Source organism: Zingiber officinale, chromosome 4A (genome assembly GCF_018446385.1).
Source record: "Zingiber officinale cultivar Zhangliang chromosome 4A, Zo_v1.1, whole genome shotgun sequence".
Taxonomy (NCBI): Eukaryota; Viridiplantae; Streptophyta; class Magnoliopsida; order Zingiberales; family Zingiberaceae; genus Zingiber; species Zingiber officinale.
This window is the reverse complement of record NC_055992.1, coordinates 162,278,879-162,305,546: the sequence shown is the minus strand read 5'-3', so window position 1 is coordinate 162,305,546 and position 26,668 is coordinate 162,278,879. Positions and strand designations below refer to the sequence as shown.

Below are 26,668 nucleotides of genomic sequence, written 5' to 3'. Positions count from 1 at the left end.
GTAAACACTTGTATAAAAAAAATTAACAAGCAAATAAATAGAAGAAAGAGGAAAGATATTACTAGGTTATAACAGAGGAGGTTGTTAATCGAAGAAAGATGAAAGCCCACTAAAGTTTCTTTCAGGCGGAGAAGTCTCTTACAATAATTAAACACTCAATTACAAAGTTAAACTTAGAAAATAAAATATACAAGTGTTGTTCTCTGTAATTTTCAGTTGTGTTTAGCTTCTAGAAGCAGGGATGCATTTATAGCCCTGCTCAAGGCATCTAGAAGGGTTCTAGGCGCTTAGAGGGAGATACAATTTTATCCTATCATAACGGAATGCGCCACGTTGCGTTTGGCTGAATTTTTAGGTCGGGCGTCTGAACCGTCTGGGCGCCTGGACTTGGTCTGGCATCTGGACTTGGTCTGGGCATCTGGACTTGGTCTAGGCTCCTGGACCAAGTCAACTTCATAGTTGACTTTTCAGTCTGAGTCTTCCGCTCTGGTTCTACTCGCTTGGATGATTTCAACCATCCAAAATAGGGCTCATCCAAACCTAACTTCCGACCTTCTAGAGCAAACTTTCACTCCGACTTCTCATCCCTCGGAAACACCATGTGCCTCTTTCTCGTCTGTCCGCGTGCTCTTCCGCAGCACCTCGTCCCTCAAATGCAACGAGCCCGTCAGCTCTCTCCCGTACCATCCTCGCTAGCTGCGTCTTTCGCTCGACTTCATGTGCTCCTAAGTTCTAGCACACTTAGACACATGACATCAAAACATAACATGACCTAACATTGTTGGTGCAATATCCCTCAGGTCAAGGTTGACCTGGGTGACCAAGCTGAGTCTTGGTTTGAGTTTAGATGTTTGACAATAAGAGATTGATTGAAGAAGAGTCAAGTAGGTCAAGGTTGACCGGATACTTGATAGGGAAGTCCTGGTGAGTGAAGCCAGGTGAAAGCCCTAGTGAGTGAAGCTAGGCAGAAGGAAAACCCTAGTGAGTGAAGCTAGGTGAAAGTCCTGGTGAGTGAAGCCAGGTGAAAGCCCTAGTGAGTGAAGCTAGGCAGATGGAAAACCCTAGTGAGTGAAGCCAGGTGAAAGCCCTAGTGAGTGAAGCTAGGCAGATAGAAAACCCTAGTGAGTGAAGCTAGGTGAAAGTCCTGGTGAGTGAAGCCAGGCAAGGGAAAATCCAGATGGATCAAGGATGATCGGACATCTGGTGTTGGGAAGTCCAAGTAGGTCAAGGGAGTGACCAGATACTTGGCATGGATAGAAAAGTCTAAGTGGGTCAAAGGGATTGACCAGACACTTGGTGGGAAGTCCTAGCAGGTCAAAGGAGTGACCAGATGCTAGGCATGATGTACCAACAGGTCAAGGTTGACCGGATGTTGGTTTGAGAGGCTTGGAACTTGGTTTTGGGCAAAAACCAAGTGTTGGATCGATCAGTGGATCGATCCAGGCTTCTCCTAAGCGAACAGAGAGCCTCTGGATCGATCCGTGGATCGATCCAGATGTTCCAATCGATCGGTGGATCGATTGGGACGCGGCTGCTTCGCGCGATAAGCGCTGGATCGATCCGTGGATCGATCCAGGCGCTTTTCCAGAGCACAGAGGCGCTCTGGATCGATCCGTGGATCGATCCAAAGCCTCCCCGATCGATTGGGAACATTCGAATCGATCGGGATCCGACCGTTGGCGTCGATAAAGGCCGCAGGCGTTCATTTCCTTCGGCAATTTTCTTCACGGTTTCATCTCAGATCTTCGCCAGCTCCTCCACAGCACTCTCAAAGCTCGTGATCGCCAGTTCTTGAAGGTTCTTGGAAGCTCTCCGAGTCAAGAGGCGGATCAAAGGCAAGAAGAGAAGCTAGGGTTAGGGTTTTCTGCATTTATTGTAAGCTTTGTGCTTGTATTTTGTTTCCCTTTCCTTCTTCTTGTACCGAGAGTCTTGTAGGGCTTCTCCGCCCTCGGTAGTTACCGAAAAGGAGTGTTTCATAGTGGAGGGTGCGTGCGTGGTGTGGATCCTTGGATTAGTCACCTCCTTTGGAGGTGGATATCAAGTAAAATCCTAGTGTTAGCGTGAGTGTATTTGTTTCTGTATTTTCCGCTGCATATTCTTGAAGAAACAATCAACGCCAAGCAACGCCAAGCACCGAGCGAACGCGACGAGCTATTCACCGCTCTAGCTACTTTTGGTCCTAACAAGTGGTATCAGAGCAAGGCCGCTCTTCACCGGAATCATCGCCGGAAGGGTCAAGCATAACAAGAAAATCTAGAGGGGTGAAGAAGTTGGAGCAAATTCTTCAAGTTCAAGATTTTATCAAGCTCAACTTCAAGATGCAATTCCAAGATGGACTTGGATTTGACACAAGGGTGGCTCCACCATATTCATCTACAAGTTTCGATTCTTGGAAATCAAGAATCGAAAATTTTCTTATGATGGAGATAGAGCAATGGTTTGCTCTAATGGAAGGCTTCAAGGCTCCAAGAAATTGAAAGGGCAAAGTTCTAAAGAAAAGCAAATGGAGCCCGGAGCAAGTCCAAAGGTGCGAGGCAAATGACAAAGTGACCAAGCTTTTGGTCAATTTATTGCCAAGCACCATTCTTTGTAAAATTGGAGAATTTGAAGATGCAAAGGAACTTTGGAGCAAATTGGCTAAGCTTCATGAAGAGATCCCCTCCACTGTACAAAATCATGAAGAATCCAGAGAGGGTGACTCTTTGGAGCAAGACCAAGAGGAGGACTCCGAGGTTGAGAGATGCTCAACCTCCGAAGAAGAGGAAATCCAAGAAGCTTCATCCTCAAGGGAATGCAACGAAGGGAACAAGGAGGGAGCATACTCCTTGTTTCATATTCAAGATGATGAAGCCTCCACCTCTAGGATTGAGGGGGAGCAATCCTTGGTGACGCCGGATCAAGAAGAAGGAGAAGTTTCTACATCCGGGTCAAGAGATGAAGAGATTGAAGAAGCTTCTACTTCCACGAGTCAAGAAAAATCAAATGGAGGAGAATCAAGATCGGATCAAGAGGAAGCTTCTACCTCCGGATCCAAAGGGAAAGATGCCACCCCTACAAGCAAAGGTATAAATATTTCAATTAAAAATAAAAATCATATTATATGCTTTGAATGTAGGGAACATGGGCACTACAAGAGCAAGTGCCCCAAATTGGCCAAGAAAAAGGGCCAAATGACACAAAAAGGAAAGGAGAAGCTCAAGGAGACCATCCCCGGAACAAAGAAGAGCAAGGAGCACATTGTGTGCTTCTCTTGCAATCAAAAAGGGCATTACCGAAGTCAATGCCCCAAGGGGAAGAAGATGGTCAAGGCTCAAGGAGGCATTCGTCAAGGGGGAGCCTCCAAGGTAAAGAAGAAGGTAACATTTATTGAGCCTACCCCTTTACATTATGGTAAAAAGCATGATAGTTCTAACTTTTATCATTTTAATGCAATTTACCATAAGAATAGAAAGCATGAGGGCTTTAAGGAAAAACATGTGGCCCTACATGCCAAAACTACCCAACCTAAGGTCAGGAAGGTAGATAGACACTTGGGCAATAACTCTAAAGATTTTAGATACAAGCCCAAAAACAAATATGCTCATGAATCAAATGAAAAATCTAAAACTAAGGACTTAGTGATAGAAAATCAAGTCTTGAGGTCAAGACTTGATAAAATGGAAAAGACCCTAAAAAGGATGGAAAATATCCTATTAGGGCAAAATGAGCATAACCTAGGTTTAGGGGTACAAAAGCCATCCAATGGCCATAGAGGTTTGGGATACAAACCAAAGGCTAAGAAGGATATGCCCTCTTACCATAGAGTTCCATATAGTTATGGAACAAACCCTAGGTCTAGTGGTCAAGCCAAAAATACTAGGGAAGTCATCCCTAAGAGTATTTTTGCAATAAATGTGACTAAGACTTCTAAGAAGTCTAAGAAAGTCACAAACAAGGTCACAAGGGAGGTTATCCCTAGAGTTGACCTAGAAACTGTGACCAAAGCTTCTAAGAAGCCCAACAAGGTCACTAGGAAGGTATCTAGGGAAGTTATCTCTAGTGAGTACCTAGAGCATCCAAGGAGTACCAATAGGTGTTGGGTTCCTAGGAGCATCTTCTCTACCCCATAGATGGGTTAGAGAGTGTCAACTCCGATTAGAAGGGTAGTTAACCCAACTTTGAGGAAATTGACACTCAAGGAGCATTTTCAAGGTTTTTGTTAACCTTTGAAAATGAAATGGAATTATTGTTTACTCCTTGAAAGAGTAAAATGTGCCTGATGGTGGAAGAATTGATTTTAATCTTAAATGGCACATATTGGGAAATTCATAAGAACTATCAAGTTGGGATTTTGGTATGTTCTTAGGCAATTTAAGGCAATCCGGGCCTTAATTTAAAAGTGCTACTCTTGAGGGAAAATGGAATATGCCAACATTTGAGGACATGTTTATTTTCAATTAGCATACATTAAATCAAGGAAATTAGAAATGCCAATTTAGGCTTTGGCATTCTCTTGTAGCACTTTAGGGCAATCTAGGTTTAAGGTGTAAGTTTAGCTAAGACTTTAAGGATACTTAGATAGTTAATCTAGGTATATTTTATTTATGCTAAATCTTGCCATGATTGTTTGCCCATCATATGCCATGACATCATGTCTAGTTTTACATTCATGTTTTATTATGAAAAATCCAAAAATACCATGTCATGACATTCATACTGTTGGAGTGTATACTGAAAGCCTAAGCTTTGTAAACATTCATTATGAATAAAGAATCACATTTGGTCTAATTATCTACATTTGTTTGTAGTTGTTCATTTAATTTATATTGTAGATAACATAGTATGTGGTGTCACATACAGAAGATGATGTTATCAGTACCTTATAAATTATAAACAGTAGCTCACGACCAGAATGGAAAGGAACAAACCATTAGAAGGTCGTAGTGTAATTAGGTATTAGTTTATCTTGACTATATAATTACACTAGTACACTCAGAGTGTATTGAGTAGGACCATTCGAGGTCGTTCCTTTTATACTGACTTTATAAAGGAACAAAGACCTCAGTTATTATGGAAGTGTGTGCTCTTAATCCTAATATAATAACAAGCACATATATTTGATATTTATTTCTTTAATTTATCAATGGGTGAGATTTAGTTCGATGAATCAATAAACCCGATAAGTTGGGAAATGCTATCACTTATAGTGTGTGTTGTTGATTATAGAAGGAAACCGTGTCCTAGAGATACTAGGTTGATAATGTCCCCAAGAGGAGCTCATAAGGATTGTCATGTTAAACCCTGCAGTGGACTTAGTCCGACATGGCGATAAAGTTGAGTGGTACTACTCTTGGACTTAGACATTAATTAAATGAGTTGTCGATAACTCACTTAATTAGTGGACATTCGATATCTTAAACAGGGAGACTAACACACTCATAATAAGAAGGAGCCCAAAATGGTAATTGGGGCTTGGTGCGGTAGTTCAATGATAGTTCTCTAGTGGAATGAATTATCGTTGATAAAATTAAGTTGTGTGTTCGGGGCGAACACGGGATGCTTAATTTTATCGGGAGACCAAAACCAATTCCTCCTCTCGGTCCCTATCGTAGCCTCTTATTTATAGAGTTCTATACTCACCTATACCCACCTTCTATACCCACCCAATAGGGGCCGGCCAAGCTAGCTTGGGATCAAGCTAGGGCCGGCCTAGGTATGAGATTGGGTGGCCGGCCCTAGCTTGAACCCAAGCTAAGTAGGGCCGGCCAAATAAATTTAAAAAGAAATTTAATTTTAATTTTTATTATTATGTGGAAGATATATTTTAAAGAGAATTAAAATTAAAATATCACTCTTGTAAAAAATCTACAAAAGATTAAAGAAAGAGATTAGATCTCTTTCCTTATTTGTAGATTGGAGAGATGTTTTATTTTTTCTTTAAAAATTATTCACATGTTGATAAAATTAAAATTATAGAAATTTCCTTTTATCAACCATGAAGAGATTTTAAAGAGAAATTTTATTTTTTAAAATTTCCGGAAACAAATTAGGAAGTTTTAATTGTTGATTAAAACTTGTCCTCTTTTGTTATCCAATGATGGCCGGCCACTTGAAATTAATTGGGGAAATTTTATTTTATTTCTCTCAATTAAATCATGTCAAGGAAATTAAGGAAAATTTATTGTAATTAAATTTCCTAATTTGCCTAGGCCAAGGAATATAAAAGAAGGGGTGAGGGTGCCTTCACAAGACACAACATCTATTATTCCTCTCCCTCTTTTGTTCCTTGGTGTGGCCGACCAACCTCTCCCTCTCTTCCTCTTGTGGTGGCCGAACCCTACCCTTCTATTGGAGCTCTTGTGGTGGCCGGATACTACTCGGAGAAGAAGAAGAAGAAGGAGAGAAAGCTAGCATCTCTTGGAGCTTGGTTAGTATTTTGTTTTTCTTCCTTGGTGAAGCTTCCTCTTTGTTGGCCGAACCTAGCTAGGAGGAGAAGAAGGTGATTGGTGGTTTCTCATCTCGGAAGATCGTTGCCCACACAACGTCCGAGGTTAGAAGAGGAATACGGTAGAAGATCAAGAGGTTTTTCTACAAGGTATAACTAGTAAATTTTATTTCCGCATCATGCTAGTTATTTATGGAAATAATACCAAATACAAGAGGCTTACGTTCTAGTATTTCGAATATGTTTTTTCGAAGTTGTGTTCTTTTGTTTCTTTCTTTTCCTTGTGATTTGATTGTTCTTTTTGGTTAACCTAAAGTTATTTTAGGAAATTAAATATTAGCTTTCTATTAAAGGTTTTGTCTAGTCGGTGGTGGTTGCTCCCATATCCAAGAAGGTCATGTGCCTCGCCACGTCAGTACTGGGAACCTTTTATGGAAATTAATATTTAATGGAATTAATAACTTAAGGAGACTTGGGTCGAACGTGTTAAGTTCCGCAGGAGATCCAAGTCAAAACCTAAAAGAACAAATAGATTAAGTTTTGGATCAAACGTGTTAAGTTCCGCAGGCGATCCAAAATTTAATTTAAAAGAACACATGGTAGCTAGGAAAAGGTTCAGACCTTTGTACAAATTTTTGTACAGTGGAATCTCTAGGTTTTCCGAGTAGCAACCAACACATACATCATGTAGTAATAGGATATTTTCTTTTGAAAATTATTTTCTTTTGATGTATGCCATAACATAATCATGCATTAAGTTTAATTCCTTGTAATTAAGGACAAATGGCATTTAACGACACTTATTGACAAGTGACATCCTAGGTGGATGTCTAATATTTCTAAAATGCCTAGATAAATATGCATGATCCCTAGATTAGGGCAAAAATCAAAATCTACATCTCACAAAGACTATTAGGTGACTTGTATGTGTTTTGTCCACAATAGATACAAGTGAGATGTTAGGATGATGAACAAAACTCAACATGTTGATTTAGTGCATTCTTTTGAGTTTTTAGGTTCATCAAAACACATAGTTATGTGTTTTCCCATCATTGGGAAAGCTAATGTACAAGTCATGTGCATTATGCCCAAGGAACATGATGGGATATTGGTTTTGAAAATGTTTTTAAAATGTTTTTGGAAAACCTTGGTGAAGGCTATCTTTTGATAGTAATCACAATTGAATAGTTAGACACAAACTTGAAGAAAAACACTAAAGTTTTTGCAAGTTTTCAAGTTTATGTCAATCTTTGAAAATATGATGTATTTTCATAGAAAGCTATTTTTCCATGATTAAGTATGCCCTAAATAATGTCTACACGAAATTTCATGATTTTTGGATTTTTGTAGAATTTTCTAGGGGTTTCTGAAGTTGACTGAAATGGAATTTCAGCAACTATCAGAGCTCCGATCGATCCATGGATCGATTGGAGTGCCCGAATCGATCCGTGGATCGATTCAGAAGGCAAGTCTCCCACGAGCAGAAGCTCGCTGGATCGATCAGCCGATCGATCCAGGTAGTCTGAATCGATCAGTGGATCGATTCAGAAAGGTTCAATCGATTGGAACTCAACTCCAATCGATCCAAGTTGCTGATTTTGGCTGGGAAGGCTTGATTTCAGCATCTTTGAACCTCTTTAAGTCTAGGTAACCATTCCAAACCCCTAAGATACATTTGTATACATACAAAGGGTGTTTTCATGTGAAAACAAGGATGGATTGGTTAAGGAAGGCTTCATTGAAGTTTAGGTTGAGGTTTGTTTCAAATTTTGAGTATTTGAACCTCAAAACTTCTAAATTTGGGTTTCCTAAAGGTTTTAGGGATTCCAAGTCATTGTTGGTGCAATGACAGAAGTTACCACCATGTCTTTAGGGGGAGGGACTCTTTAAAGACATGAAAAATTACTTTTCATGAACCTTGGAAGGTGGTTAACCTTCTTTAAAGAAAATGCTCATGTATGAGCTTTTGAACTTGAAATGGGGAGTGGATATCCTCATTATTTCAAGTGGGAACTCAAGTGGTTAGATAATTCTCAAGGTTGGGTATTTGTCTACATTGAGGGAGAAGTTAAGGATAAATGAAGGGTATGAGACCTTCATTATCGTGTTGATCACAACGGGTGATGTTGTGAACAATGATGAGTAACTCTTCAGGGGAAGAGTCGTCAACAAATGGATTTGTTGATGTGTACCCAAAATTGGGGCATGGGTTGATGTGTGCCCAAAGATGGGTTGATGTGTGCCAATGGGGGAGAATGAAAGGACCTATGAATGGGTGTAAGTTAGGCTTTCATTACCTAGAGGGAGTGTGCCCTCGTAGGGGGAGAATGAAGAGCTTAATTTATATGTTCATTACCTAGTGGCATGAAGATTGAGGCTATAGGATTAGCCTAACTTACATGTGGTATTGTAAGTGTTATTGTGGTATTGTCAAACATCAAAAAGGGGGAGATTGTTGGTGCAATATCCCTCAGGTCAAGGTTGACCTGGGTGACCAAGCTGAGTCTTGGTTTGAGTTTAGATGTTTGACAATAAGAGATTGATTGAAGAAGAGTCAAGTAGGTCAAGGTTGACCGGATACTTGACAGGGAAGTCCTGGTGAGTGAAGCCAGGTGAAAGCCCTAGTGAGTGAAGCTAGGCAGAAGGAAAACCCTAGTGAGTGAAGCTAGGTGAAAGTCCTGGTGAGTGAAGCCAGGTGAAAGCCCTAGTGAGTGAAGCTAGGCAGATGGAAAACCCTAGTGAGTGAAGCCAGGTGAAAGCCCTAGTGAGTGAAGCTAGGCAGATGGAAAACCCTAGTGAGTGAAGCTAGGTGAAAGTCCTGGTGAGTGAAGCCAGGCAAGGGAAAATCCAGATGGATCAAGGATGATCGGACATCTGGTGTTGGGAAGTCCAAGTAGGTCAAGGGAGTGACCAGATACTTGGCATGGATAGAAAAGTCTAAGTGGGTCAAAGGGATTGACCAGACACTTGGTGGGAAGTCCTAGCAGGTCAAAGGAGTGACCAGATGCTAGGCATGATGTACCAACAGGTCAAGGTTGACCGGATGTTGGTTTGAGAGGCTTGGAACTTGGTTTTGGGCAAAAACCAAGTGTTGGATCGATCAGTGGATCGATCCAGGAGCTGGATCGATCAGTGGATCGATCCAGGCTTCTCCTAAGCGAACAGAGAGCCTCTGGATCGATCCAGATGTTCCGATCGATCGGTGGATCGATTGGGGCGCGGCTGCTTCGCGCGATAAGCGCTGGATCGATCCGTGGATCGATCCAGGCGCTTTTCCAGAGCACAGAGGCGCTCTGGATCGATCCGTGGATCGATCCAAAGCCTCCCCGATCGATTGGGAATATTCGAATCGATCGGGATCCGACCGTTGGCGTCGATAAAGGCCGCAGGCGTTCATTTCCTTCGGCAATTTTCTTCACGGTTTCATCTCAGATCTTCGCCAGCTCCTCCATAGCACTCTCAAAGCTCGTGATCGCCAGTTCTTGAAGGTTCTTGGAAGCTCTCCGAGTCAAGAGGCGGATCAAAGGTAAGAAGAGAAGCTAAGGTTAGGGTTTTCTGCATTTATTGTAAGCTTTGTGCTTGTATTTTGTTTCCCTTTCCTTCTTCTTGTACCGAGAGTCTTGTAGGGCTTCTCCGCCCTCGGTAGTTACCGAAAAGGAGTGTTTTATAGTGGAGGGTGCGTGCGTGGTGTGGATCCTTGGATTAGTCACCTCCTTTGGAGGTGGATACCAAGTAAAATCCTAGTGTTAGCGTGGGTGTATTTGTTTCTGTATTTTCCGCTGCATATTCTTGAAGAAACAATCAACGCCAAGCAACGCCGAGCAACGCCAAGCACCGAGCGAACGCGACGAGCTATTCACCCCCCCTCTAGCTACTTTTGGTCCTAACAAACATGACTTGGTTGATCACATCAAAACTACCACGGGGTACTTACCTTTGGGTAATGAAGGCTTAACTTAAACCTTAGATTCTCTCCTTTTGACACATATTAAAAACTCTCCCCCTGAAGAGTTATCCATATATTGTTCACAACCTCACTTGTTGTTCACAACCTCACAATGAAGATCTCATACTCTTCATTGTCTCCAATGCTCATCCTTGAGTATACTTCTCTTTAACACTGAAGATATCCGATCTTCCATTGTTTTTTAATGCTCAACCTTGAACATTCATCACAACGAAGGTTTTACAACCTTCCAATGAAAGGAAAATTTAATTCATGTCTTTAAGGAATATCTCCCTCTCAAAACATGCCTAAACTTCTATCATTGCACCAACAATGACTTGGAGTTCCTAAGACTTTAGAAAACCCAAAGTTTGAAGTTTTGAGGTTCGAATATCGATATTGAATGCAAACCTTAATCTAAACTTCAACTTAGTCTTCCTTATAACCAATCTTTTCTTGTTTCAATAAGAAAATGACCCTTAAATGTATATAAATATATTTTGAAGGGTTAGAAATAATTAACATGACTAAAAATGGCTTATGGTGCTGAAATTAGATATTTACAATCAAAATCAGTTTTTTCAATCAATTGAAGTTGGGACTCAATCTATTGAAGTCATTCAATCAATCTACTAATCGATTCCGCAAGCTTTTGTTCGCGAGAAATGCACTTGAATCGATTAATTGATCGATCTAGGCAGGGTTGAATCGATCGACTGATCGATTCTGTGAGCTTATGCTCACGAATAACCCAATTCAATCAATCGGCTGATCGACTGAACACTCCCAATCAATCGGCTGATTGATTAGGCTTCTGATTTCCTGAAATTGAATTTCATACAAAATTCAAAATTCAAAAATCCCTAACTAATTCTACACTTATAAAAAATTCACAAAATTTTGTGTAGACATTAGTTATATCATATACTATCAAAGAAAAATAGTTTTCTAAGAAAATATACCTTATTTTCAAAGATTGACACAAACTTGAAAACTTCAATATTTTCCTCTAGTTTATGTTTAGCTATATAATGATGATTCCTATCAAAAGATAACCTTCACCAAGGTTTTCCAAAGTATATTGAAAATAATTTTTAAAACTAATTTCCATCCATATTCTTTGGGCTCAATACGCATGACTTGTATACTAACTTTCTCAATGGTTGAATAACACATAACTATATGTTTTGATGAAATCAAAACTCAAAAAGATACACTAAATCAACATCTTGAATTTTGTTTATCATCTTAACATCTCACTAAAACACATACAAGTCAACTTATAGTGTTTGTGAAATGTAGATATTGGTTTTCCCTAATCTAAGGGATCATGCATATTTATCTAGGGATTTTAAATTATGAGCATCCACCTAGGATGTCATTTATTGATAAATTCTTTTACCATTAGTTGGTAAATGTCATTGTCTTTAATTACAAGAAATTTAAAATAATACATGATGATGATTTTGACATATATCAAAATAAATAATTTTCAAAAGAAAACACACTACACACTATAACTATATGATATATGTATGACATGACATGACATGATATTTTTATTTATTTTTCATAATAAGCATGAATTCAAAATATGATGTCATGACATATGATGGACAAACAATCATGGCAATTTAGCATAAATTAATATACCCAGATTATCTATCTAAGTATTTCTAAATATTTGCTAACTTAAAATTAATCCTAGATTGCCTTCATTTTCTTTTAAGAAAATGTCAAAATCCAACTTAGTATTTCTTTTGATTTTCCTATTTATGTCAATTTAAATTAAGTTCAATTTCTCAAAGTTTGACACATTTTACTCTTCCAAAGAGTAAACATTAAATCTTTTTCATTTTCAAGGAGTACAACTACCTTGAAAATGTCCTCCAAGTGTTAACTTCTTCAAAATTGGGTTAACTATCCTTCCAATTAGAGTTGACACTCTTTAAACTCATCCAGGGTGTAGAAAATATACTCTTAGTAAACTCAAAACCTATTGGTGCTCCTTGAGTGTTCTAGGTACTCACTAGGGATAACTTCTTTAGTTATCTTCCTAATGACCTTTCTAGGCTTCTTAGAAGCCTTGGTCATAATTGACTCCTCTAGGTCAACTCTAGGGATAACTTCCCTTGTGACCTTCTTAGTGACCTTAAACTTATTAGAATGCTTAGTCACATTGGTCTTTTCAAAAATACTTCTAGGAATAACTTTCCTTATATTTTTTACTTGACCCCTAGACCTAGGATTGGTTCCATAACTATATAGAACTCTATGATAAAAAGGGACATCCTTCTTGGCTTGAAATTTATATCCTAACCCCCTCCTACCATTGGATGATTCTTGTCTAACTATCCCTAGGACTTGTCCATTTGAATCTTTTAAGATATTTTCCATTCTTTCAAGGTTCTTTTCTAATTTATCAAGCTTTGACCTCAAGACTTGATTTTCCTTCCATAAATCTTTAGTATTGAATTTTTCATTAACCATTTGGGCATTTTTATTTTTGGGACTATATCTATATTCCCTAGAATTTTTGCCCAAGATTTTTTTCTACCTTCCTATCCTTAGGTAAGGTAGTCCTAGCATGATATGAAACATATTTCTCCTTAACTCTATAATGTCTCCTATTTTCATGATAAATAATATTAAAATGATATAAATTATTTCTAGCATATTTATTATCATGATTAAGAGAATTACAACTAACTAGTGGTACCTTAACTTTGTCCTTTGAAGCTCTCCTTTGATTTAAGCTTCCTCCTTTACTCTTGGCCGATTTCCTCCCCTTAGAACATTGATTTTGATAATTCCCTCTTTGATTAAACAAGAAACACACAATATGTTCCTTGCTCTTCTTTGTCATGGGGCCAACCTCCTTGGCCTTCTCCTTAGCCTTTAATGTCGGTTGACCTTTCTTCTTGGTCAACCTTGGAGTCATCTTTGCCTTTTTCGTTGCCCTCCATTAAGGATGAAGCTTCTTAGACTTCTTTCGATGTTGAGCACCTCTCAACCTCGGAGTCATCTTCCTCTTCGTTCAATGAATCACCCTCTTTGTATTCTTTTTAATTTGGTATAGTGGATGATTCTTCATAGAGCTTGGCCAATTTGCTCCATAATTCATTGACATCTTGGAATTCTATAATTTTGCAAATGATTATGCTTGGCAATAAACTAACCAATAATTTGATTACCTTGTCATTTGTCTCGTACCTTTGAATTTGCTCTTGGCTTCATTTACTCCTTTTGATGATCTTGCCTTTTGAATCCTTTGGAGTTTCAAAGCCTTCCATTAGAGCAAATCATTGCTCTATCTCCATCATAAAATAATTTTCAATCCTTGCTTTCCAAAAAATCAAAACTCGTTGATGTGAATGGTGGAGACACTCTTGTGTCATATCCGAGTCAATCTCGGAATTCCATCTTGAAATTGAGATCTTCCTGATGAAGTCTTTGACTTGTTGAAATTTGGGACTTCAACTTCTTCAACCTCTAGTTCCTTGTCCTTCCGGCGATGATTCTGGTGAAGAGAGGCTCACTCTGATACCACTTGTTAGGACACTTCGGAGCTAGGGGTGGGGGGGGGGGGGTGAATACCTTGTCGCGCTTGTTCGCTTGCTTCATGATGATGATTTGTAGCAGAATAGACTCGGAGCAAACTCTTCAATGCTAACACATAGATTTACTTGATATCCACCTCAAGAAGAGATGACTAATCTAAGGATCCACATACGACACACTCTCCACTAAGAAAACAACTCATTCTTGGAACAACTAAAGGTGGAGAAATCTCATACAACACTCAACAACAAGATACAACTTCAAACAAGAAGTAAATACAAGAATATGAATGAAAAACCTCTTCTTCCTTGATCTTTTGTTGATGAAGATGCCTCTGGACCTGTTGGAAAGTGTAACAACACTTCTCTTCCAAGCTCGAAGTTCGGCGGTGAGTAGGGGAGAAAAATCGTGTAAGCGCTGTGAAGAAGAACTGTTGCGTATGAACTCGTTGTCGCCTTTATATCTATGCTTCTAGGGCTCCCAATCGATTGTCACATCAAATCCCAGAGATCCTAGTCTTTCAAACCTCGTAATCTATGCAACGGTCATATCCCAATCAATTGACCAATTGATTGGGGAGGTTTAAATCGATCGATCGAGAGATTCAGAGCGCCTCTGTGCTCTCACTAGAAATCTAGCTTCAACCGATCAGCGTTGCCCAATTGATTGACTGATCGATTTGGAACCTCTCTGTGCTCGCGACACTCTCCCAATTAATCGACTAATCGATTGGGCTCTGGCTCAATCAATATTTGACTGATTGACCAATCCTAACTTGCCTAACTCAAGTCTAGGGTTTCTAAATCCAACATCCAGTCAAGTGTGACCTGTTGGAACTCCTTATACCTAGCATTCGGTCAACCTTGATCTGTTGGGGCTTCGTCACTAAGTGTCTGATCAATCCTTTGACCCACTTGGACTTTTCTCCTTGTGCTGAGGATCCGATCAATCTTTTAATCTACTTGGACTTTCAATCACAGATGTCCGGTCATCCTTGACCCACATGGATTTCCACTGTCTGGCTTCACTTACCACTCACCAAGTCTTTCTCACTGCCTAGGTTCACTCACTAAAACTTTCACCTAACTTCACATACTAGGATTTACTTTACTGCCTAGCTTTACTTACTAGAACTTTCACTTGGCTTTACTCACTAGGATTTACTTTACTGCCTAGCTTCACTCATTAGGACTTTCATCTGACTTCACTCACCAGGATTTTCTTCTAACCGTCTAGCTTCACTCATCAGGACTTTCCAACTACCTGACTTCACTCACCAGAGATTTCTAACTATCTAGCTTCACTCACCATGACTTTCCAACTGCCTGACTTCACTCATCAGGACTGTCCAACTTTCTAGTTTCACTCACCAGGATTTCCCCTCCAACTGCCTTACTTCACTCATCAGGACTTTCCACATCAAGTGTTCTGTTAACACTGACTCACTTGGATTTTCTTTTCCTGCCAACCTTCTTGTTGGGCTTGCCCTTGCCTGACCTTCGGTTAGGGCTTTCTAGTCAAGTATTCGGTCAACCTTGACCTACTTTACTCTTCTTCATATGAAACCGGTCAAATCTTGACCAAAGGGGAATTACTCTAATAATCTCTCCAAACCGACGATTGCATCTTCAATTTTCATATTGTTGGGACCGAAATGTAGCTAGAGGGGGGGTGAATAGCTCTTCGCGATCTTGTGCTCTTCGTTGCTTTGTTTCTTCGATGATGTGCAGCGGAAAATACAAGAAACAACAACTACAATACTAACACAAGGGATTTACTTGGTATCCACCTCAAGAAGAGGTGACTAATCCAAGGATCCACACACTCACACACCCTTCACTATGAAATCACTCCTTTACGGTAACTACCGAAGGCGGAGAAGCCTTACAACACTCTCAATACAAGAAGAAAGCAAGGGAAGACAAATACAATAAATATCTTACAAGATATGCAATAAAAACCCTAACCTTAGCTTCTTCTTCTTGCTGTAGATCCGCCTCTTGACTTGGAAATGCCTCCAAGAACATTCAAGATCTGGCGGTGAGAGCTCTGTGGAGAAGCTGTGGAATCGCTGTGGAGAAGAGATCGAAGAAGTGCCGAAGACACGCTCGCCAACGGCTTTATCTGCATCAACAGTCAAATCTCAATCGATTGGATTGCTCCCAATCGATTGGGGAGGCATTGGATCGATCGGCCGATCGATCCAGAGCGCCTCTGTGCTCTCTGGAATCGCCCTGAATCGATTACCCGATCGATTCAAGGCTTCTCGAGCGATTTCCAGCGCTCCAATCAATCGGCTGATCGATTGGAGGTTTCAATCGATCAACTGATCGATTCAGAAGCTTACTGTTCGCTCAGAAACTCTCCCCAATCGATTGGGGAAATTTTGATCGATTACCCAATCGATCCAGACGTTTTCTGTGTGAAATCACGTCAACCAATCGATTGGTCAATCGATTGAAACCCAGAAAACTGTGTAGAGCTTGAAATTAGCTTCGTTTCGCATCCGAGATCACCTTATTTCGATATCCGAGTCAAAAGTTATGACCTTCGGAAGTTTACTACATCTGAACTTCTTAGTTCCATACCAACTCCCTATTGGACTTACGACCGCTAAGAGTTCGGTCAACTTTTGACTCATCTAGACATTTTCTCCTCGCGCCAAGTGTCCAGTTAACCTTGACCCACTTGGACTTACCATCTCATGCCAAGTGTCCGGTCAATCATTTGACCTACTTGGACTTTCAAACACCAGGTGTCCGGTCAACCTTGACCCACCTAGATTTCCACATGCCTGGCTTCACTCACCAGGTCTTTCAATTTGCCTAGCTTCACTCACTAGGATTTTTCATCTGCTTGACTTCACTCACCAGGACTTTCACCTAGCTTCAACCATTAGAATTTTCACCTGACTTCACTCACCAGGATTTTTCCACTGCCCGGCTTCACTCACTGGGATTTTCACCTGCCTGGCTTCACTCATTAGGACTTTCACCTAGCTTTACTCACTAGGATTTTCCAACTGCCTAGCTTCACTCACTAGGTCTTTTACCTGGCTTCACTCACCAGGATTTTTCTTTCTGCTTAGCTTCACTCACTAGGACTTCTCAGTCAAGTATCCGGTCAATCTTAACCTACTTGACTCTTCTTTAAACTCAGACTGGTCAAACCCTAACCAGAGGAGAATTGCTCCAGCAATCTCCCCAATCGGATGATTACACCTGTAATCTCCACGTATTATCTGTATTGTCAAACATTGAAATTCAAATATAGAGACTCAAGCTTGAGCCAACTCAAACTTAGTCAACCAGGTCAACCTTGACCTAAGGATATTGCACCAACACATATATTATCAAACATCAAAACTTAAGTTTGAGTCAACTCAAATTTAATTAATCTGATCAACTTTGACTCAAGGGATATCGCATAAACATATACTTGTTTACCTGCTTAAATAGAATTGAAGAAATAAATTTGGTAAAAAATAATTTTAATAAAATACATTAAACATAAAAATATTTAAAATTGAAATGGCATTAATGGTACACATATATAGGGTAAGGCAAATACTAATGGTACACATACATTTTTAATATATTTAAATTTAATAATAAATAAAAGAATAATTATAATATTTTATTAAATTTATATTTTTTATTTATTAAAATATTTATTTTAATCTTCAACTACAGTTATAAAATAAATAAAAATGTTTATTAAAAATATTTAATGATATTAACTAATATTTATCTATCCTGAAAGCAAGAGTAAACACAAATTTATTTCATAAAATCGATCAAATCAAAGCCCAAATTCTAATATTTTAATTGTTTGTTTTTAATTTCTTTTATGGACCGCTATTTATTTTTCCTATATATATTTTTCTTGCCCTTGATCCGGATTCGCTTCCGCGTGCCGCGTCTCGCCTCATTCAGGATTTGGCAGAGGAAAAGGTCGAATTTTTCTTCTTCTTTCTCGTGTATTGTTCTTCCCCAATTTGTTTCTCGCCTCTTCGTCTCCTCTCGATCAACGCTCTGCGTTGATGCGCGGAGATCTTGGGCTTTTGCTGGCCTGCGGTGGATGAGCAACCGGGCGAAGCTGCCGGAGCAATGGACGAAGCGCCGCCTGCGGCGGGGTCCTCGCAGATCTTCGCAGACAACCTTAAGGGCTTCATACTCGCCGTCGCCTCCAGCGCTTTCATCGGCGCCAGCTTCATCATCAAGAAAAAGGGCCTCAAGCGCGCCGGCGCATACGGCTCCCGTGCTGGTATGCGATCTGCCATTCTCCCCCTCTTCCTCTCCTTCCTTTGCCCTAGCCTTTCCCAGAGGCAATCGAATAATGGAGTCTGCTTTTTTTTTTTGGTTGTTTAAGGCGGAGGCGGGTATGGATATTTGCTGGAACCTCTATGGTGGATCGGGATGGTCACCAGTAAGCACCCTTTTCCTTCAATTACTCTCACCTTTCTTATTTTAATTTGTCTACTGGATTTTTTTTTTCAGTGATAATAGGTGAAATTGCGAATTTTGTTGCATACATCTTTGCCCCAGCTGTCCTTGTTACACCACTGGGTGCGTTGAGCATCATTGTGAGGTAAGAGTTGCCAAATTTTGTAGATCGAGGGGGCACATATTTTAATTAATGGTAAGAAATATTTTTCATGCTGAGAAATGGTGGATGCAGTGCCGTTTTGGCCCATTTCATTTTGAAAGAGAGATTGCAGAGGATGGGTGTCTTGGGTTGCGTGCTCTGCATTGTGGGTTCGACAGTCATCGTGCTCCATGCCCCAGAGGAAAAGACGCCGAGTTCTGTTGAGCAAATTTGGGATTTGGCAACCCAGCCTGGTATTCTGTAATGATTATTATGTGATTGATATATTGTATATATAATTTAGATGCCTTTGCGATTCAATCTACCTGCTAGATTTTCATGTAAATGCGTATCTGATCCATGATATATTCCTTGTTTTCCCAGCCTTTCTATTGTATACAGCATCTGCAGTTGCAGTATCCCTGGTGCTCATGTTGCATTGTGCTCCACGAGTCGGGCAAACAAACATACTGGTTTACTTGGGTATTTGCTCTGCCATTGGATCTCTGACGGTAATGATTCTATGATGATTGTACTGCTATTTGTTTCTTTTCCTTGCTTTATTTAATTCATTAGCTGTGCAGGTGATGAGTATTAAGGCCATAGGAATAGCAATCAAGCTCACGTTAGATGGCATCAACCAAGCTGGTTACTTCCAGACATGGGTATTTGCTATGCTGGCAATCTCCTGCATTGTAATTCAATTGAATTACCTGAACAAGGTTGGTAACTGAAGACTCGCTACGGCTTGATCTCACTCTGTTTGTTCTTTTAATATGCATGTTCTATGCACTACAAGATGTATGGTATCTGTGTACAAAGTAAATTATGATCATACATGAACAAGTTAGGTTTCTATCTTTTCTTCATTTCACTATGTATCTATGTTGGAAGTAAATTATGATCATACACGATCAAGGTAGGTTTCTATCTTTTCTTATTTTTAGTGTGGTATCTATATAGGAAGTAAATTAAGATCATACATGATCAAGGTTGGTTTCTATCTTTTCTTCGTTTTAGCATTTTATAATTTTCTTCTTCCATTTTATCAAAATATTTTCATCTTTTTTGTACTCTAAGCTTGATATACAATGGCTTTTCTATTCCTAACATGAGGTCCAACTCAGGGCTACATGAATATTTTGCTAGATCAAGGTAGTTTTTTTTTATGATCAGAAATAGCAATCAGGGGTGACTTAAGGATTAGATTATTATATAAGAAAAATTATAGCCTTTCATTTTAAACTTATACAAATATGTTTTATGGAAGACCCCATTTGTTTGAATATCATTATTCCTCAGAGAAGCTGCAAACAACTCGAACTGAAAACTTATATATTCATGCTAAAAGACTGCAACTTGTGTATTTGGTATATTTCCTAGACAAAAGATAGACAATCTAAGTAAATAGAAATAAATTCTGTGATTTGTCTCCATAATTTGGAAGACCTAGAAGAAAATTCTCAAACTTGTATCAGGTGTTTTGTGCTTAAATTATCCAAGAGCTTCTTCTTGTTGTGCAATGCAATTGAGTTGCATGTGACTTGCTTAATCAATATTTTCTCGTGGAAGGTCTATTAATCATTCAAATACATGATTTGGTTTTATATCTAAAATATTTCTGTTTGTGGCACCAGGTTCCAAACTATTCTATTTGAGTGGTATACATTCAGCCCATTTAGCTATAATTCTCTAGTGCTGTTTAAGAAGACCTCTAGTATAATGAATTGTTGGTTAGATCTAGGTCTTGATCATCTGAAGCTAAAACTGACGCATTTGTATAATCTCTAGATAACATTAGAGGTGATGACATTCAGCAAGTTCAGTCATGTTTTGTTTGAATTAATTTCCCTCCTCTTTTGTTGCTTCCAGATAGTTTTTGATGTTTCAAGGTGGTTCTGACAGTTTTAAGTTTGTTAGAAATTTATCAGTTGATTATATTTGCTCTGTTTTAAGGAGGTTCTATCTGCAGGGTGATCTTAGCTGTTACTGATCAATCTCTTATTAATTTCAAAAAGAAAACTTTGGTTATATTGTTCAGCCATGAATGACAATCAGGTCAAGGTTTGCCCTTGAAACAGATCTTTCAGTAATACACAGTTTAAACTTTCCTCGATATTTTTTTGTTTGGTGCAATTGTATTCTAGCACATGATTTGAGTGAAAGAAGTCTTCCAGATATATATGTATATAAGAATAACAATACTGGAAGTCTTGAGAAAATATCAGTGGAAGAGAGCAATTAATATCCAGGTCCTATCATGATTAGGAAATACACTCCCTAACCCACATCGACAGGAGTCTCAAGCACCAGAAGTACCCTTTGGGTTCTACACAAAAGGAGCCTTGCGACCAATGCTCTAACTAAATTTAGTTTATGAGCCTCCAAAAATGCTTCTACATTATGTCCAACTTGAAAAATTAATTGCTCTCTTCCAAGTCAGATATGGATGTCAACCACTAGAGAGAGTTCTAAGGACAATTTGCCATCTTCTCTTGTTGGGAATGGACATTGGAACTTGTACCAAAAGGTTCAAATTCATGAAATTCAATTGATGTTCCAACTTAAAATATAGGAATTTATTGTCTTTGTTGGGCTTTGTTGTATGAGTTCTGAAAATAAATTAGTTTCCATTAATGTATTAGTAGTGTATATTGCATTTTCAATTTGCATATAAGGTATTTATCTCTCAAATCTTAGCTATTTTACAAATTTTCGTAATAATATAATTTTCTTCCTTAAGCTATTACTCTGTTTTTCCTATTCAATTCAGCTACTTTATGATGTTTCTCTACTTTTTTTTTTTGGCCGTGCAGGCATTAGATACTTTTAACACTGCTGTTGTTTCTCCAGTCTACTATGCCATGTTCACAATCCTCACTATATTAGCAAGTGCCATCATGTTCAAGGTACTAAATACAGGAGAGCTGGTAATCTTTCATGATCGTTTTGTTTTTCTATTGAGGTTTGCCTATTGCTGACTTCTTTGCAAATCCAGGATTGGTCTGGGCAGAGTGCAAGCAATATCGCATCTGAGATTTGTGGGCTCATTACAGTAATTTCTGGAACCACAGTGTTACATTCTACAAGAGATCCGGATCCTCCTTCCTCAGGTAAACTGACTTCGGATTGTATAGTATTATTATTATTTTTTCATTAGGTCAATCATGTTTCTAGCTCAAGCCTATTGAAATTACTGCTTAAATTTGATAATTTCTGCCGATATACTGTCAATACCATTTTATATGATGCCCGTCTGTGCAAAATCTCCCAGAGCATTTTGAGTTAGTTAAAATCATGATAAGGAAAATAGTCTTAGAATTTCATGATGTATTGTGTTTTAAGCGTGGGCTTTCTTCTTTACGTGTTGGGTTTCATTTGGCACTTAAGTTTTCAATGATATTAGTGAATTCCGAGTACTAGATTTGCGATGACAGAAGGAATAGTGAATTTTAAGGACTCGGATTGTGATGATGAAACATTACTTTTTTTAGTTACATCTTTCACTTGCTTTGAGTTATATCTCTATTATTTGTTTAATCCGCTCAATCTTTCCTTTAAAATTTCCCATGCCTTCATCATGGAACATCTCATGTCTAACCTCGCAGATCTATACACTCCGCTTTCTCCCAAAATATTTTGGCACGTCCAAGGAAATGGTGAACTGGGAAAACTCAAGAATGACGACCTGCTGTCCGGAGAATTTGTTGCCGTGGTGCGCCAAGACTATTTCATTTAGTCAAGCAAAGCAACAAGACTATGCCGAACCTCTGAGAAACTATAATCTCATGATGGATATTGGAGATTGCCTCGAAGTTTTTGAGTATTACCTTGAATTGTTGATGTTCTCAAGTCGTTCTCATTTCGGGAAATCATCCTCATGATGCTTCCTCGCTCCGTGTTGATGTTCTTTAGGATACAATTTGAAGCAGCCGTTTAGGTTTTGGCTGTCGATTTAGTTATTGATATCTATGGTTATCATAGCTTTGGGCTAACCATGGACATGAGAAGAAAGAGAGGTGAGTGATTACAAGGCTTCTTGTGTAATTTCCTGTACAGTTCAAATTCGTCAACTTCGTTTCTTAAGGGAGTTTCTTAACTAGTTTCCATTTGCAACTTTGTTATTTCTTAACGCAAAGATTCTTGCAATGTATTCGAGATTCAAAATATTGAGGATGATTAAGCATATTGATTAAGAGCATGGGGTTGGCATTAGAACTTGGCACAAAGATCAATCCATTTTGCGTGTTTTTTTATTCCATTTAATTTTAATTTAAAATTTTATATCTCAACACTTTTGTAAGCATTCGAATCATAATTGTTTCATATTTTTAGTGAGTTTAGCTTAATTTTAACTAAATTCACCTTCAACTCTTCAAGCATCATAGTAGTTTTCATTTATTATTAAATTATAACATATTTATCATAAAAAGTTTATTTCTAAAAACTATATTAAAAAAAAAAAGTGAGACGAGCAAAGCGTCTCTCTTGGACTTTCTCATCGTTATCTCCCTCAGTCATCTCCACTTTCCTCCAACTCAAGCTCAGCCATCCCTCTCCCTTCCTCCATGGCTCCCTCCCCAAGATCCCACCTCTCTCCTCTCCATCTACGCATCCGGCCCCCGCCCTCGGCCCTCCGCCCTCACCATTAGGGCCATGAAGACCTTGCAGGGCCGCATGGTCTGCGCCACCAACGACAAGACCGTGGCGGTGGAAGTCATCCGAAGAAGTACCAGGCCCACGACCCCGAGAACCAGTTCAAGTTCGGCGACTACGTCCAGCTCGAGAAGTCGCGCCCCATTAGCAAGACCAAGGCCTTCGTCGCCATCCCTGTCACCGCCCGCAACGCGCCCAATTCGGTCCAGTCGGTGCCTCTCGATCTCGATCTGCCTCCTCCGCAGTCTCAGGGCCAACGGGGATGCCCCGAAACCATTCGATTGATGTGCCAAGTTAAGGTTAGACTCGTCTGTTCCCTTTTGCTATTGTTCTCTTTACTCAAAAATTTATTGTTTTTCAACTGAATTATTGGGTTGCGTTCCCATTGCATGATTGCTAGAATACTCTCGCCATCTCTAATCAGATCGTTTCCTGTCAAGTTACGTGCTGTGAAATAGGTGAAGATTGTATCACTATCAAACTAACAAGAAACTGCAGATTCTTTTCATCATTTGTAGTATTCTTGCATCTGAAATACAAGTACTTTTTATCAGTTAATATCTAGTGAGTTTTTATGTCATAGTTAGTTATGCTGTGATATGAGTAGAGTTCATAATGTAAAAAATCTAAATTTTTGTTTGGCATAAATCACCAAGCTGTATCAATTCCAACTTGTCCCTCTATTGAAAAGGCAGTATCAATATTCAAATTAATCAAATCATTGTTTAATATATAGGCTAGTGTTTTTATTGGTTCTCTGTAGCCCTTATACCTTTCACTCTATTACATTCAACTCTTCTAACTATAGAATTTATTGGTCATCTTTGAACATGTTCATCCCATTTCTACATATATTTTCTTATCATATCATCTAGTCTATCAATTTTTACCTTTTTTGCATAATCATTTGTTGTAAATTTGAGGATCCTATGATCCAATCCAAGTTTAGTAACTTATTCTTGTGCACGGCAACGACGGCATGCTATAGGCATGGTCTGATGTTTTGATATATATATATATAAACTCTGAATCTCCTATGAAAGTCTAGATCATGATAGTACGCTAATATGCAGCTTCCGTAATATCGATGATACAAGTTTTGTATTTACTCACTTTTCTCTACTATTTCATATTATTTTTTAATCAAATGTTTTTAATCTTGTTAAATAGAATTTGATAGGTTAATACCTTTCATCTCTTTAGGAAGGTTTAGGGTTAATTGTTCTATAACTGCTTCCTTGATGAATATTGTGGTTCTTCAAACAAGCAAAAGTTGCTGATTTATAACAGAGCATTAACTGTAATATTGATCTCAAGCGAAGATATTACAAGTTTACACCTCAATCTGCCTTGGGTTTTTAAGATTTAGAGTTATTTTCCTCGACCTTTATTTGTATCATCCAGTTAAAAGTAAATATAAGAGCATATGCTATGAGAATTATTTATGAATATTGAGATTAATGTATCTATTTCACTCCCTTACCCTAAAACACTGTTTCCTCTCTCCTCTGTCTTTTTGGGCGATTTCTTGGCGATTTGGGCACCTGCGCCCTTTCTCTCGGTGGCGATAGCCGCCGGCGGCGCTATGCCATTGGCCAATGACCCCTCCCACTTCCCCCCTCTCTCATCTGCTATTCCTAAGCCCACTGTGGCGGGGCAGAGACTGATCCAGCCCCTCCGAAGATCTCCTATGCGGCGGGTTTGAGACCTCCTTTCTCCCCTTGCTTCCAAGAAAAGCTTCGAGGACATTGGAGAGGACTTCAAATCAGCAACAATCTATAATGATAAACCAGGTATCTTCTATTCAGAAGATGAAGTTTCCGTCTTAGCTAAACTGTATGAGTTTTCATTGATCGAGAAGTTTTCTGGATCTCGCCCTTCTTATGCGATGGTTGTTCAAGTTTTTCGAAAGCTTGGCCTTTCCAGCTTCTATAATGTTCGTTTTCTTAGATCTGGATATGTGTTTATGCATCTCACATCGAGTGAGGACATGACTTGTGTTTGGACTCGAGGTGTTTGGTTCATAGGAGGTGTACCATTGAGGGCTTTCAAATGGAGTCCGCATTTTTCTTATTCAGTTGAATCATTTGTGGTACCAGTATGGGTGCAACTTCCTGATCTTCCAATACAGATGTTCAACAAGGAAAGTCTATTTTCTGCTACTAGCATAATCAGGAAGCCCATAAAAATTGATGAAGCCACGGCTGATTGCTCAAGATTATCTGTTGCCTGGGTGTGTGTTGAAATTGACTTGCTAAAGCCAAAGGTAGAAGATTTTTGGATTGGTATTGGTGAGGAGAAGCGGTTGCAAAAGTGGTATTTGAGAAGTTTCCTAAATATTGTGTGGATTGTTTGCATTTGGGGCATTCGGCTGAAGATTGCTATGCTAATGGGAAGAAACCGAAGCCTATGTGGAAATATGCTAGAACGGATGCTAACGTTGACAATGAGGACCTAAGAGAGATCATATATGGAAGGAGGAATGAAAAAGGCAAAGAAAGTACTGATGTTCCTAAGGAGATACTTCCGGGTGTAGTTAACACTACAGAGGGGGTAAATCAGGTTTGGATGCAAAAAAAGGTGAATGTAAATGGAATGGAAGAGGGTTTCAAAGAGGATAATGTAAGGGAAAACAGGTTTCCAGCTTTATCTGCTTTGGAAGTGTGGATGAACAAGGAGATACGGAGGGCTGGCAACAAAGGCTGTGGATGGAATTTCTGTTAGCTCAGATGATAGTGAGCAAGACATTTATAAGCAGAAAGCTAGTGAAAGTATATGTTCAGGACATGTGGAGGAAATGGCAAGAGGAATTGGGGAATTGAATGGTAAACAGGCTGTCTTTCAAGCTTCAAATTCTGTTGATAGGCAACAAATTCTGTAGCCTTCTGTTTTGAAGGAAACACATGGAAAAAATGTTAATGTGGCACGAAGGGAAGAGGCTGGTTACTGTAGGATCGAAAAGAATTTAGATATCTCCACAATGGTATGATATTGTCCACTTTGGGCCTAAGCCCTCGTGATTTTGCTCTTGGGCTCTACCCAAAAGGCCTCATGCCAATAGAGATATCTTTTCTCTTATAAACCCACGATCTTTCCCATGTGTTTTCAATATAGGACTATGTTTGCAACCTTGCAACCTCAATCTCCCCTCAAACAAAGGACCATAGGCTTCCCACGTCCGATCCTCTACCCACCAGGTCTTCCTGCCCCTCGGTCCACTCGACCTACTAGGACTTCATTGCCTAGTCGCAACTAGGACTTCTTGCCTGGTGTCTGGTCCTTTTGATCCGAACATAGGAGCCCCCACTTTCTTTGTTCGAGGTCAATATTGTACTCACATGACTTAATCAGACCATAACTCTTGTGCACAGTCGGCGGTTAAACCTTTTGGCACCACTTTCTTTGTTCGAGGTCAATATTGTACTCACATGGCTCAATCAGACCATAGCTCTTGTGCACGGTTAAACCTTTTGGCAGTCTGGGCTCTGATACCA

General features: G+C 39.3%; 1 protein-coding gene and 1 pseudogene across 2 annotated transcripts; both read left to right on the top strand.

Moving 5' to 3' along the window:
* The first annotated feature begins 17,830 nt into the window (after positions 1-17,830).
* LOC121972113 (probable magnesium transporter NIPA6) lies at positions 17,831-22,617 on the top strand. Of its 2 annotated transcripts, XM_042523754.1 has the most exons (9): positions 17,831-18,197; positions 18,303-18,359; positions 18,431-18,521; positions 18,612-18,772; positions 18,903-19,030; positions 19,103-19,240; positions 21,335-21,427; positions 21,517-21,631; positions 22,127-22,617. In XM_042523754.1, the coding sequence occupies exons 1-9, from the start codon at positions 18,041-18,043 to the stop codon at positions 22,255-22,257; spliced, it is 1,071 nt and encodes a 356-aa protein (XP_042379688.1). In that variant the 5' UTR covers positions 17,831-18,040; the 3' UTR covers positions 22,258-22,617. The 2 variants fall into 2 exon arrangements, with proteins under 2 accessions (XP_042379688.1, XP_042379689.1); XM_042523755.1 differs by lacking the exons at positions 21,335-21,427; positions 21,517-21,631; positions 22,127-22,617 and adding an exon at positions 20,491-20,520.
* On the top strand, positions 22,516-24,889 carry LOC121973014 (annotated as a pseudogene).
* Positions 24,890-26,668: the final 1,779 nt, after the last annotated feature.

Coding starts and splice junctions, on each gene's coding strand:
- LOC121972113 (XM_042523754.1), top strand. CDS start 18,041: ATGGACGAAGCGCCGCCTGCGGCGGGGTCCTCGCAGATCTTCGCAGAC. Junction 19,031..19,102: donor CTGCCATTGGATCTCTGACG/GTAATGATTCTA, acceptor TTAGCTGTGCAG/GTGATGAGTATTAAGGCCAT. Junction 19,241..21,334: donor AATTGAATTACCTGAACAAG/GTTGGTAACTGA, acceptor TTGGCCGTGCAG/GCATTAGATACTTTTAACAC.